We start from the raw sequence: 14,455 nt of genomic DNA on the forward strand, positions 1-14,455 counted from the left end.
CTCATGCAGTGATCACCCCGTCTGCCATGTGTTATGCAGTAATCACCCCGCCTGCCATGTCTCATGCAGTGATCACCCCGCCTGCCATGTGTTATGCAGTGATCACCCCGCCTGCCATGTATTATGCAGTGATCACACCGGCTGCCATGTATTATGCAGTGATCACCCCGCCTGCCATGTGTTATGCAGTAATCACCCCGCCTGCCATGTATTATGCAGTGATTACCCCACCTGCCATGTCTCATGCAGTGATCACCCCGCCTGCCATGTATTATGCAGTGATCACCCCCCCTGCCATGTATTATGCAGTGATCACCCCGCCTGCCATGTATTATGCAGTGATCACACCGCCTGCCATGTATTGTGCAGTGATCACCCCCCCTGCCATGTATTGTGCAGTGATCACCCCGCCTGCCATGTATTGTGCAGTGATCACCCCCCCTGCCATGTATTGTGCAGTGATCACACCGGCTGCCTTGTCTCATGCAGTTATTGCATCTCACACTTTCACATTGTCAGCAGACAGGATAAATGTGATAGTGGGAAACTAATGAGAAGCGCAGTAATGGGGAGGAGGAGGTTTTTTTTAAGTAATCCCATTGAATGAATAACCCTGCAGTCTCGCTTTTCCCCAGGCTGACAACAGAGAGCACTAGACTGCTTTGAATAAAAAAGACAAGAGGGAATGGAGGTGATGTGTCATCAGCAGGAGGCCGGGCAACTCCGCTCCGTGTCATGTCACCAGCAGAGTCAGCGAGCACACCGCCTGTGCGAGTCAGGAAGCAGCATGTGCGGTCACCTGACCACCAACCCTCCCTACCAACCAATAGGACGCAGGCGTTGTATGTCGTCACTCGCGTCGCCCCGCCCTTTCCGTCTCTGGGACGCCGGCTGCTGCCGAACGTGACTGGGAGATCCGTCAGGCCCCGCGCCCGTTCCTCAGCGACAGTTCCCCGGGACAGACACGTGTTGTGGAGGTGAGCCGCCGGTCTCGTCCCCGAGCTGTCAGTGCTGGGACTGCTGCAGTCATTGCACGTGTGTGCTGTGCAGGCTGCAGCCGACCTCCATTCCATAGGAAATAAACCAGTGCTGCCATCATTGTCCCCATTGCATTTCACAGTCCCAGCTGCTGCAGAACCTCTTAGTGGCTGCATGTCCTATTGATGCCTTCATAGCCCTGCCTCTGCCATGCACATACCCATAGCAGTGCTCTGCATGCAGTCGTGGCTCCGGTGGCCACACTATATTGCCAGCACCGTGGCCTCCGCCTGTGGCTGTGCTGGACACACTTGCTGGAATTCTTGCATTAATACAGAAAAAAACCTCTACATCTGGATAATAATCCTAAAAACAACCCCTCACCCTAAATGCTACAGGTGATCAATGTGTCCAAATGCAGTCTCTCTTTGTGTGGTATGTCCGTCTCCTGCAGCGATGAGATCGCGTACATCCATGTGACCCCTGCAGCCAATCGCTGGCCTCAGCAGTGTACATAACAGCATCGTGATTGGCTGCAGCGGTCATGTGGTCATACATGACATCAGCTGTCTAGAGACCAAAGCGGCACCACCAAAACCATCCATCTCCTGGATAAGAGTGGAACACTACACGTTGGGCAGAGCTGAGCTGGTCAACTACGGGGCAGAGGACACGATCGGTGGTGGGGTCAGGTGTCAGACCCCCACCCATGTGGGATTGATGACCTATCCTAAGCTTGCATTCACACATCGCAGTCACATAGCTTATATATATATATATATATTGTGGCAATAATCCTGCAGATTTATCATCGCAGCAAACCCCCCCCACAAAAACCTGCATCATGTGAATGCAGCCTCCAGCTGGTCATACAGATTAGTAGCTGCCGGCCTAGCCTCTGTCATACCCAGGAACACTCTACCTGGACAAGCCTCCTGTGTTGTATGAGGGGGGCCTCTGCCAGGTTCCTGCGGAGCAACAGTTGGGAGACCCCCAGACATATTGGGTGAGGGTGACGGTTCATTAATTTTGCACAAAAATAATGCTCTTTATTTTGTTCCATTACATTTTTTTTTGTGCCTTTTTAGAGGAAAAAGTTGCCTATTCCGCCAAACCGTTGTATGATTTGGGCAAAACTGTTAGGCGTGCAGAAAAATCACTCCGTATGGAGGACTAAATTTTTTGCCAAAAGTTTGCAACTTTTTAAAAAGTCACAACTGATGAAATAAAAAAATCACGCCCACAATCGTGAATGTAAGAAATAAACACACACTTATAACATAGATATAAAAAAATAAGGCAAAGCAACCATAAGACATGCAAAAACACATACCCTAATGACACACACAAATAAGCTATAATAAAAAAAGGCACAAAATGCAATAATCGGATCCCAAAGTCTCATGAGTGCTCCCACACTGTAGCTGGACACACAAAAAATGTTCATCCTGATATGAAATTATACAGTTATTTTTTTAAGTAAATACACCAGTCTCATCAGGTCTAAGATATCTATCTGATTATATGGATACATTACAGATTGTTTTGGAAGTGACAGATCCACTTTTAAATGGCTTGTCCACCATTCAGGACAGCTTTTTATTTGACTTTTTGTTAAATGCATGTATTTGAGGCCAAAAATAATATTTTTGCAATTGGGTTTAATGAATGTCTGCAGCAATTGGCTTTTAAGGCTCTTTGTATCCCTGCTCCTAAAATGTATGATGAAACACAATTGTAAAAAGCGTTTTTAGCCTCAATTACATGCATTTATGTAAGAAAATAAATGCTTCCTAGAGGTTCACAACCACTTTAAGCTTTTAAATATTGTCATAATGTGGTACAAATATGTGGTGAATGATACAGCGTATTTGGCAGATCAGTGGATGGTATGAGTGCCTTTCATCCTAATAGCTAGCAGTACATTTAAAGAGGTTGTCTAGTGTTAATATTGATGGCCTATCCTTGAGATAGGTCATCGTTATCAGATCGACTGATGGCGGGTGGTCAGCTACATCCACTGATGGCGGCTGATCAAAAAATTCCAAATGTTGGCAATTGAATACAATCTTCAAAGTTTTATTTCAAAACATTATATCAAAAATTCATAGAACTAAAGCATTTTGTGCATGAAACTTTGAAGATTTTATTCAGTTACCAACATTTGGAGTTTTTTTGTTTTGGCAAATGTACAACATGTTGAGGCTTTAAACCTTTTTTCTTACTCTATAGTGGCAGGGGATCAGCTGTTGCCAGTGGCGGCGGGGGATCAGCTGTAGCTGTTGCCAGTGGCGGCGGGGGATCAGCTGTAGCTGTTGCCAGTGGCGGCGGGGGATCAGCTGTAGCTGTTGCCAGTGGCGGCGGGGGATCAGCTGTAGCTGTTGCCAGTGGCGGCGGGGGATCAGCTGTAGCTGTTGCCGGTGGCGGCGGGGGATCAGCTGTAGCTGTTGCCGGTGGCGGCGGGGGATCAGCTGTAGCTGTTGCCGGTGGCGGCGGGGGATCAGCTGTAGCTGTTGCCGGTGGCGGCGGGGGATCAGCTGTTGCCAGTGGCGGCAGGGGATCAGCTGTTGCCAGTTGCAGCGGGGGATCAGCTGTAGCTGTTGCCAGTGGCGTCGGGGGATCAGCTGTAGCTGTTGCCAGTGGTGGCGGTGGATCAGCTGTTGCCAGTGGCGGCCGGATGTACACAGTGAACGGAGCTGGAATTGCACAGTGCCATACATTTAGTGGCCATTCTCGGCACTGTAGCTCAGCTGCCATTTGCTGGGTGTTGATCTCATATTGACCTATGCCAGGGATAAGTCATCAAAGTCCAGGGCGACCTTTAAAGGAGTAAATGCATTTATCACCCAGGGATAAGTTATGACTGATTTGACCCCAAGCTGCTTGTGCGCATGCATGCTCACTGCTCCATTCACTGTTTATCGGACTGGTGATAATGGCCGCTGTTGCACACTGCCTCTTATCTGTCAGTGACGGTCTTTGCATGTTGAGCCGAGCTGAAGCTCCTCGTTGGCATGGTGGCTGGCGTCTCATTCTCCATTCATTACTGTGGTTCTCGGGGCAGGGGTGACGCTGTCAGTTGCCCGTATTGATGGCGTCAGGTGTAATGCTTAGAAAGTGAGTGCTCAGCTGCTTCGCTGGGGTCCTCGCCGAGGCTCTGCTATTCTTAGCCTGTCGGCTGCCGCCTGTGTAGCGCCTCGTGTGGATTTAAAGCTTTTCACCATCTTTAAAGTGAGATTTGTATCATGTGGAAGAAACGCTTCCGTCTCTAATCTTCACACTGTTCTTTGTCATCTCTTAAAGCGATGCGATAATGGCTCCAAAAAAGGTACCTGCTTATTATTTCCATCTACTGGTAATAGCTAATGGCCATAGAAAATAATTAGGTGTCCTTTTTTTAACACTTTAGATGCCTCCCAAGAAAGCAGACGATGGACCAAAACAGCACCCGATTATCGGAAGATTTGGGACCTCTTTGAAGATTGGAATAGTAGGACTGCCAAACGTAGGGTATGTAAAGCAATGCGCCCTTATGTCGGGAAGATGAAGGGTGAACCTTGGAGAACTGGGATCACCCTCTGTTAACCCTTCACGGCTACGTTCCAGCTGTCCCTGTCTCAGTGCATCTGTTTGACAGTTGTGCTCTAAAAAGCTACAGGACATAGAAGAGTTAGTCGTAGGCCCTTATGAAATTCATTTATTCATTCTTCTGGTCTATAAGATGTCCCTTCAAATGAAAACCTCTCTAACTTTTATCCAGGGACTGTGGAATTTGTAAGCCAAAGTCCTGACTCGATCTTTAATAAATAGGGGTCAGTAAATGTATTATTAACATTTCTACAATCATCTCAATTCTTATGAAAAAGAAGTCAATGAATATGAACAAAATATATACATTGTATTTGGAGCATTTCTCCTGATTCCTTAAAAAACTGGCAATGACTAAAGCTGTGGCGATATTACCAATCAAAGTATTTGGCACCTAATAAGTTAACTTTTGTTAAAGCTCAAGTGGGTGTTATTAAATATTTTTTCACTGGGGGGGCGTGTACTTCTTCTCCCTGTATGACAATGACCAATCATAAGCAGGCTGTAATGATGTCATTAGGGTCACCTGACCTGAGTCCACAGGTCCTGCCAGCCGGAGTGTTCAGCCTAAATGAGCACTGAGGATACATTACACAGCAAAGAAGTTCTGGAAATATTAAAAAGTGTTGTCAGCCCATAGGGTTTTCTGGCTCCACTCATTTCAGTATCGGGAGGTTAGCGTCGCCGATGACATTACAGATACCTGTCGAAACACGTGCACAATCGGCATCTGACCTGCCTGTGCGCAAATGAGCCGTACCTGCTAATGCCCTTTAAATATGGCTAAATGCTGCTGTTCCCGTATCTCGTGGAGCAGGGATGGGGACCTTATTTCTTGCCATCAATGAGGGTCTAAGAATATTTTTTTTCCGACATGTTAAAATAGTAAAAAACATTACATTATATACGGTAACTCAATCTTAAAAAGAAACAAAATGCTCCTCGCTCCGCATTGTCCAGAATCTAAGAAACATATTTGTAAAATTGACACGAGGCTCTTATCTCACATTTTGACTCTCTGCTTCACGGCGACCTCCTTTGATATTTCTCCACCACACAATTGCTGCTCTTGTCTCGTAGATGTAAACTGCGAAATGTTAAAAGCAGCATTGTGCTATAACTTTGTGTGATTACCGCCTGTGATATTAATATTCTGGGCCTTTAGCCAAGGAGAATTTCCATCAGCTTGTGGTACGTCGTTGGAGGTAATGAAGTATGAGTAGGTCTGATAACTGTAAGCCTCGCGTACCTTCAGGTGAGTCGCTGAACTGCTGCTGATTCCTTAGTCCGTTGGTTCGCGGATTGTCATAACTGTGTCCACAGCTGTGGTTTTAACCCCTTATAGACCATGTCTTTTTCTTTTTTGCTTTTTTGTTTTTCGCTCCCCTTCTTCCCAGAGCCATAACTTTTTTTTATCTTTCCATCAATTTGGCCATGTGAAGGCTTATTTTTTTGCGGGAGGAGTTGTACGTTTGAACGATTGGTTTTATCATGTCGTGTACTAGAAAATGGGAAAAAAATTCCAAGTGCAGTCAAATTGCAAAAAAAGTGCAATCCCATAACTGTTTTTTGTTTGGCTTTTTTGCTAGGTTCACTAAATGCTAAAACTGACCTGCCATTGTGATTCTCCAGGTCATTACGAGTTCATTGACACCAAACATGTCTGGGTTCTTTTTTATCTACCGTATATACTCGAGTATAAGCCGACCCGAGTATAAGCCGACCCCCCTAATTTTGCCACAAAAAACTGGGAAACGTATTGACTCGAGTATAAGCCTAGGGTGGGAAATGCAGCAGCTACCGGTAAATGTCAAAAATAAAAATAGATACCAATAAAAGTAAAATTAATTGAGACATCAGTAGGTTAAGTGTTTTTGACTATCCATATTGAATCTGGAGCCCCATATAATACTCCATACAGTTCATGATGGGCCCCATAAGATGCTCCATACAAAATACGCCCCATATAATGCTGCACAAAGGTTAATAATGGCCCCATAAGATGCTCTATAGAAACATTTGCCCCATACAATGCTGCATAAAGGTTGATGGCCCCATAAGATGATCCACACATTATGCCCCATACATTGTGGCCCCATAGAAGCTCCAAACATTGTGGCCCCATAGATGATCCACACATTGTGGCCCCATAGATGCTCCACACATTGTGGCCGCATAGATGCTCCACACATTGTGGCCCCATAGATGCTCCACACATTGTGGCCCCATAGATGCTCCACACATTGTGGCCCCATAGAAGCTCCAAACATTGTGGCCCCATAGATGCTCCACACATTGTAGCCCCATAGATGCTCCACACATTGTGGCCCCATAGATGCTCCACACATTGTGGCCCCATAGAAGCTCCAAACATTGTGGCCCCATAGATGCTCCACACAGTGTGGCCCCATAGATGCTCCAAACATTGTGGCCCCATAGATGCTCCACACATTGTGGCCCCATAGAAGCTGCAAACATTGTGGCCCCATAGATGCTCCACACAGTGTGGCCCCATAGATGCTCCAAACATTGTGGCCCCATAGATGCTCCACACATTGTGGCCCCATAGAAGCTCCAAACATTGTGGCCCCATAGATGCTCCAAACATTGTGGCCCCATAGAAGCTCCAAACATTGTGGCCCCATAGAAGCTCCAAACATTGTGGCCCCATAGATGCTCCAAACATTGTGGCCCCATATGCTGTTGCTGCGATTAAAATTAAAAAAAAAATAAATCACATACTCACCTCTCTTCGCTCCGGCCCCGGCACTTGCGATAGTCACCTTCCTCTTTCCAGGCGCTGCTCTGTCTTCCATCCTCGGCACTGACTGTTCAGGCAGAGGGCGGCGCGCACACTAATCGCGTCATCGCGCCCTGTGACCTGAACGGTGCAGAGGATGGAAGAGAGAGCGGCGCGCAGCGATGGAACGAGGAAGGTGACTATCGCGCACTGCTCACCTCCCCCGATATACTCACCTGCTCCCGGACGGTCCCTGGCAGCGTCTCACTGTCAGATGGTCTCCGGGAGCCGGCGGCATCTTCCTGTGTTCAGCGGTCACGTGATGTGTTCACGTGACCGCTGAACACAGGAAGATACCGCCGGCTCCCAGAGACCATCGGACATGCAGGGACCGAGCTAGGAACAGGTGAGTATGTCACCGCGCCGCTCCCCCTCTCCCGCCAACCCCCCCCCGCTGCCAATGACTCGAGTATAAGCCGAGAGGGTCACTTTCAGCCCAAAAAAGTGGGCTGAAAATCTCGGCTTATACTCGAGTATATACGGTAAGTGGTGAAAAAAAATCCAAACTTTGCTACCAAAAAAAAAATTAAAAAATTGTGCAATTTTCCGGTACCCATAGCGTCTCCATTTTTCGTGATTTGGGGTTGGGTGAGGGCTTATTTTTTGTGCGCAGAGCTGCCGTTTTTATTGATACCATTTCGGTGCAGATACGTTCTTTTGATCGCCCGTTATTGCATTTTAATGCAATGTCGCGGCGACCAAAAAAATGTAATTCTGCCGTTTTGAATTGTTTTTATTACAACGCTGTTTAGTGATCAGGTTAATCCTTTTTTTTATTGATAGATCGGGCGATTCTGAATGCGGCGATACCAAATATGTGTAGGTTTGATTTTGTTATTGTTTTATTTTGAATGGGGTGGAAGGGGGGTGATTTAAACTTTTATATATATATTTTTTTTTTTCATATTTTTTAAAACATTTTTTTTTTTTTTGCCTTTGCCGTGCTTCAATATTCTCCATGGGAAGTTAGAAGCTGGCGCAACTCGATTGGCTCTGCTACATAGGAGCGATGCTCAGATGGTTTCTATGTAGTAGAATTGCAGCATTGCTATGAGCTCCGACCACAGGGTGGCGCTCACAGCAATCCGGCATCAACAACCATAGAAGTCTTCAGGTGACCTTTGGTTGTTATGCCGATGCATTGCTGAACCCTGATCACGTTACAGGGGTCAGCCGTGTGCGTACTTCCGGGAGCGCTTGTTAAATGTCAGCTGACATGTCCTGGCTTTGATGTGGGTTTACCGCTGGAGCCCACTTCAAAGGGGGAGATGCAACCTCCGCCGTACAAGTATGGCGGAGGTGGCAAAGGGGTTAATGTTGACCTGTAAGCGGCTCCTATTCAGAATATATTTAATGTATATTATGATTAACCTTTGCTTGTGCTAAAATGCACAGGCTGCACTATAGGCCTGCAGTGTGAGCCTATAGCCACTGTCTACCGCCATATAGTGCCCATATGAGTACAGTGCATTTAAGATGCTGTGATTGAACCCGGTTGGTCACATCTGATTTTGTGCCCTCAGTAACGTGCGGCTAGTAGTGCCGTGACTGCCGCCACGTTTGATCTGGCCTGTGTAACCCGTGAAATGATTCTGTTAATACCAACTACAACATCAGAAAACTGACCTATTGCTTTTATCAGGTTTTCATGTTAAAGGGGACAATGTGAAAAGTGCCCAGTTTTTGTCCTTATTTTATTCCCACTACTCCCCTGAGTCTTACTCTTTTTGTTGCCTCTAAATCTGCCATACGGCTCCAGAGATATGGAGCTTTTTATTTTGTGTTCATTTTTATGGTCTTTTACAAGGGGGAGTGGCTCACAGGGTAATTATGCAGAGCAGCTTGAAGACACGCCCCAGAGGATCCTGTGATTCACGCCCTCTTGATTAAGACCATAATAATTTGCACTAAATATAAACGCCAATAGCTCTTGAACCGTAAGGTGGATTTAAAAGGAACAAAAAGCGTAATACTCAAGAGAGCAGCAAAAATGGGATACTTTTGACATTCTTGATGAAAGTTTGCCTTGGAGTAGAAAACCCCTTTAATTCTTTATTTTTCAGTTTCCATATTGCTATTTACATACAAAGAAACCTTGAAATCTTTAACATTAGCCACTGGGCCTAGTATGGCTCATACACTGTGTGCAGAATTATTAGGCAAGTTGTATTTTAGAGGATTATTTTTATTATTGATCAACAACTATGTTCTCAATCAACTCAAAAGACTCATATTATCAAAGCTTAATATTTTTGGAAGTTGGAGTGGGTTTTTTTTAGATTTGGCTATCTTAGGGGGTTATCTGTTTGTGCAGGTAACTATTACTGTGCAGAATTATTAGGCAATTTAATAAAAAACAAATATATTCCCATCTCACTTGTTTATTTTCACCAGGTAAACCAATATAACTGCACAAAATTTAGAAACAAACATTTGACATGCAAAAACAAAACCCCCAAAAATTAGTGCCCAATATAGCCCCCTTTCTTTCTGATGACACTCGGCAGCCTCCATCCATAGATTCTGTCAGTTGCTTGATCTGTTTACGACCAACATTGCGTGCAGCAGCCACCACAGCCTCCCAGACACTGTTCCGAGAGGTGGACTGTTCTCCCTCCCTGTAGATCTCACATTTTATGAGGGACCACAGGTTCTCTATGGGGTTCAGACCAGGTGAACAAGGGGGCCATTATGTCATTATTTTTTCTTCTTTGAGACCTTTACTGGCCAGCCACGCTGTGGAGTAGTTGGAGGCATGTGATGGAGCATTGTCCTGCATGAAAATCATGTTTTTCTTGAACGATACCAACTTCTTCCTGTACCATTGCTTGAAAAAGTTGTCTTCCAGAAACTGGCAGTAGGTCTGGGAGTTGAGCTTCACTCCATCCTCAACCCGAAAAGGTCCCACAAGTTCATCTTTGAAGATACCAGCCCATACCAGTACCCCACCTCCACCTTGCTGGCCTCTGAGTCGGAGTGGAGCTCTCTGCCCTTTACTGATCCAGCCTCTGGCCCATCCATCTGGCCCATCAAGAGTCACTCTCATTTCATCAGTCCATAAAACCTTTGAAAAGTCAGTCTTAAGATATTTCTTGGCCCAGTCTTGACGTTTTATCTTATTATTTCTTGTTCAAAGGTGGTAGTTTTTCAGCCTTCCTTACCTTGGCCATGTCCCTGAGTATCGCACACCTTGTGCTTTTTGTTACTCCAGTAACATTGCAACTCTGAAATATGGCAAAACTGGTGGCAAATGGCATCTTGGCAGCTTCACGCTTGATTTTCCTCAATTCATGGGCTGTTATTTTGCGCCTTTTGTGCCCAACACGCTTCTTGCGACCCTGTTGGCTATTTGCCATGAAAAGCTTGATTGTTCGGTGCTCACGCTTCAAAAGTTTGGCAATTTCAACACTGCTGCATCCCTCTGCAACACGTCTCACAATTTTGGACTTTTCAGAGCTCGTCAAATCTCTCTTCTGACCCATTTTGCCAAAGGAAAGGAAGTTGCCTAATAATTAAGCACACCTAATATAGGGTTTTGATATCAGACAAGACCCCTCCTCATTACAGAGATGCACATCACCTGATTTACTTAATTGGTAGTTGGCTGTCAAGCCTGAACAGCTTGGAGTAGGACAACATGTATAAAAAGTATCATGTGATCAAAATACAACTTGCCTAATAATTCTGCACACAGTGTAGTAGACTTGTGCTCCTGTTCTTTTCAGCAGTTACATGGACATAGGCAGCAATAGACAGACGCTGACTCATTGACTTAACCCCTTAGTGAAAGAGCCAAATTGGTACTTAATGACCGAGCCAATTTTTACAATTCTGACCACTGTCACTTTATGAGGTTATAACTCTCGAACGCTTTAACGGATCCCGCTGGTTCTAAGATTGTTTTTTCGTGACATATTGTACTTCATGTTAGTGGTAACATTTCTTTGATATTACTTGCGATTATTTATGAAAAAAACGGAAATATGGCGAAAATGTTTAAAATTTTGCAATTTTCAAACTTTGAATTTTTATGCCCTTAAGTCAGAGAGATATGTCACAAAAATAGTTAATAAATAACATTACCCACTTGTCTACTTTACATCAGCACAATTTTGGAAACAAAATTTTTTTTTGTTAGGAAGTTATAAGGGTTAAAAGTTGACCAGCGATTTCTCATTTTTACAACAAAATTTACAAAACCATTTTTTTTAGGGACCATCTCACATTTAAAGTCCTTTTGAGGGGTGTATATGACAGAAAATACCCAAACTTGACAACATTCTAAAAACTGCACACCTCAAGGTGCTCAAAACCACATTCAAGAAGTTTATTAACCCTTGACGTGCTTCACAGCAACTGAAACAATGTGGAAGGAAAAAAATGAACATTTAACTTTTTTTTGCAAACATTTTACTTCAGAACCAATTTTTTTTATTTTCACAAGTGTAAAAAGAGAAAATGAAGCACAAAATTTGTTGTGCAATTTCTCCTGAATACGCCGATACCCCATATGTGGGGGTAAACCACTGTATGGGCGCACGGCAGGGCTTGGAAGAGAAGGAGCGCCGTTTGACTTTTTCTATGCAGAATTGGCTGGAATTGAGGTCGGACGCCATGTCGCGTTTGGAGAGCCCCTGATGTGCCTAAACAGTGGAAACCCCCCACAAGGGACACCATTTTGGAAACTAGACCCCTTAAGGAACTTATCTAGAGCACTTTGAACGCCCACGTGCTTCACAGAACTTTATAATGCAGAGCCATGAAAATAAAAAATCCTTTTTTCTTCCTCAAAAATGATTTTCCAGGTCACCACCTGACAGCACACTGGAGGACGTCCTTCTTAGCCATGATGGGACAGGAAACACGAGAGGTTAAAAGGACCCTCCCCCTACCACCCTTCAGTGTTTTTCCTGTCCCATTATAAATAGGAACGGCGAGAGGAAGCTACCGTTCTGTGCGGGGGGATGTGGATCGGGGGGGCTTTGCCTCACCCTTCCCTCCATAAGGCGCCCGCTGGCCGACACCCGACCGAGGGTCCCTCTGCCTACCAGTGTAGCGCTGCTCCTGGTATGAGGATCGCTTCCCCCTGCCGGGGGCTCTCGATCCTTCCGTCACGCCCCCTGGTGCATGCGAATCCCAGCGGCGGCCTCTGCTGATGTCGGCGTCTCCATGCGGCCGGCATGGGGATGGAAACCCTCGCTGCACCATCCTCTCTTTCCGGCCGCGCGTCACTTCCGGTTTGCGGCTGAGGGGGGCGGGCGGCGTCTCTGCAGGCGGTAGTGAGCGCGGGAGCGCTGTACAGATGAAAAGAGGAACAGAAGTATAAAGGTATGTGCAGGGGCAGTAAGCGATCTCCAGTGCAGTAACATGGAGGACGCAGCTAGAGCAGAGGGGCAGGAGTCCACAGCGCTAGTAAGTAGAGCAGGGCTCTTTGTTATGGATATCTTAAAAAAAAAATTAAAAAAAAAAAAAAATGGGGCATTATCCTAGAGTTTGTTATTTTCTATAGGCTGCCTCATTACCTGAAAAACCGTTAAAGAAACCTGGCAAAAGCAAGAAGTGCCCTATTTGTGCAGCCAAGCTGAAAGATACCTGGCAGAAACCCCTATGTGAAGCATGCACCTGCAAAATCATAGGAGAGGAGCAGGCTTCTCTTATGTCAAATATGAGAGCCATGATAAGAGAGGAGGTCCAGGCTTCGGTATCAAGTCTGGTACTACCGCAAGCCTCACCTTCAGAGAGACCGAGCAAAAGGCAGAGGGTCGATTACTCTTCAGGAGACTCGTTATCTGCGGTATCGGATATAGGGGAGGAAGAGGAGAGCAGAGACCCTCCAGAGAGAGGGAGGAAATACTTATTCTCCGCAGCAGACACAGGAGAACTGTTGGAAGCTGTACGGCATACTATGCAGATTGAGGATCCACAACCATCTTGTTCGGTTCAAGATGAAATGTTTGGTGGCCTGCGCTCACAAACTGCGATGGTGTTTCCTGTAAATTCCCATATTAGATCCATGATTTTGGATGAATGGGAGGAGGCGGAGAAGAGATTGACTATTCCTAAAGATTTCCGACTCCGCTTGCCGTTTGACCCGGAGGATGTTAAAGAATGGGTCGATGTTCCTAAAATAGACATTCCATTGGCGAAAGTGTCCAAAAGAACCTCAATCCCCTTTGAGGACTCTTCCAACTTAAAAGAGCCCATGGACAGAAAGGCAGATGGACTTTTGAAACGGGCCTGGGAAAGTTCTTCGGCGGTTATCGGAGCTAATATTGCAGCAACATCAGTGGCTCGCTCCATGGACCTGTGGCTAAATGATCTTCAGGATCAATTAATAGCCAAAACTCCTAGAGATACTATCCTGAAATCTCTGCCTCTGTTAAAATTGGCAACCACCTTTTTAGCAGACGCGTCCGCAGAGACTGTTAGATTTGCGGCTAGAGGGCAATCTCTCTCTAATGCAGCCAGAAGAGCTATCTGGCTCAAAAGCTGGTCGGGTGATATGCACTCCAAAAATAAATTATGTTCCATACCCTTCTCTGGGGGCAGGGTCTTCGGACCAGTCCTCGACGATATCTTAGAGAAAGCCGCAGATGTAAAAAAGGGGTTCCCCGAAGAAAAGCCTAAAAAATTCCAGCCCTTTCGGAGACCCCGCTATAATCAGAAACAGGATTACAGGGGTAAAGGGAAGCAAGGTAGATGGAGCTACCAGAAAGGGGGAGATAGTAGACCCAAAACCAAGGACTCGAGTTACTCAGGTCCGAGGTCCAGCTACCATAGAAAATGACGCCATCAGAGTAGGGGGTCGTCTAGCCGGATTCCTAGAAGGTTGGAGGGAAATAACAACGAGTCCTTGGGTGTTACAAGTGGTGTCCCAGGGGTACAAAATCGAATTTTCCTCCCTTCCGCCCGAAAGATTTCTGGTGTCCAGTACACATCTAAAATCATCGTCCCCCATGTGGTCGGATATACAGGACCTCCTAAAAATGGCAGCAATTGTTCCGGTCCCCTCTCAAGAAGAGTACAGAGGTCATTACTCGAATCTCTTCTCGATAACAAAACCATCAGGAGAGTCGAGAACAATTATAA

At 45.7% G+C, this 14,455-nt stretch overlaps 1 protein-coding gene across 2 annotated transcripts in view; it reads left to right on the forward strand.

Moving 5' to 3' along the window:
* The first annotated feature begins 693 nt into the window (after window positions 1-693).
* Window positions 694-14,455, forward strand: part of OLA1 (Obg like ATPase 1) — a 206,541-nt gene continuing 192,779 nt past the window's right edge. Inside the window, exons 1-3 of one of the 2 annotated variants that reach the window (XM_077272662.1) lie at window positions 853-977; window positions 4,282-4,306; window positions 4,400-4,488. In XM_077272662.1, the coding sequence (XP_077128777.1) occupies window positions 4,292-4,306; window positions 4,400-4,488 (104 nt within the window). In that variant the 5' untranslated portion in view covers window positions 853-977; window positions 4,282-4,291. Of the gene's footprint in view, window positions 978-4,281; window positions 4,307-4,387; window positions 4,489-14,455 lie in introns of both variants that reach the window. The other variant, XM_077272663.1, reaches the window with a different exon arrangement.

This window comes from Ranitomeya variabilis, chromosome 7, assembly GCF_051348905.1.
Source record: "Ranitomeya variabilis isolate aRanVar5 chromosome 7, aRanVar5.hap1, whole genome shotgun sequence".
Lineage (NCBI taxonomy): Eukaryota > Metazoa > Chordata > Amphibia > Anura > Dendrobatidae > Ranitomeya > Ranitomeya variabilis.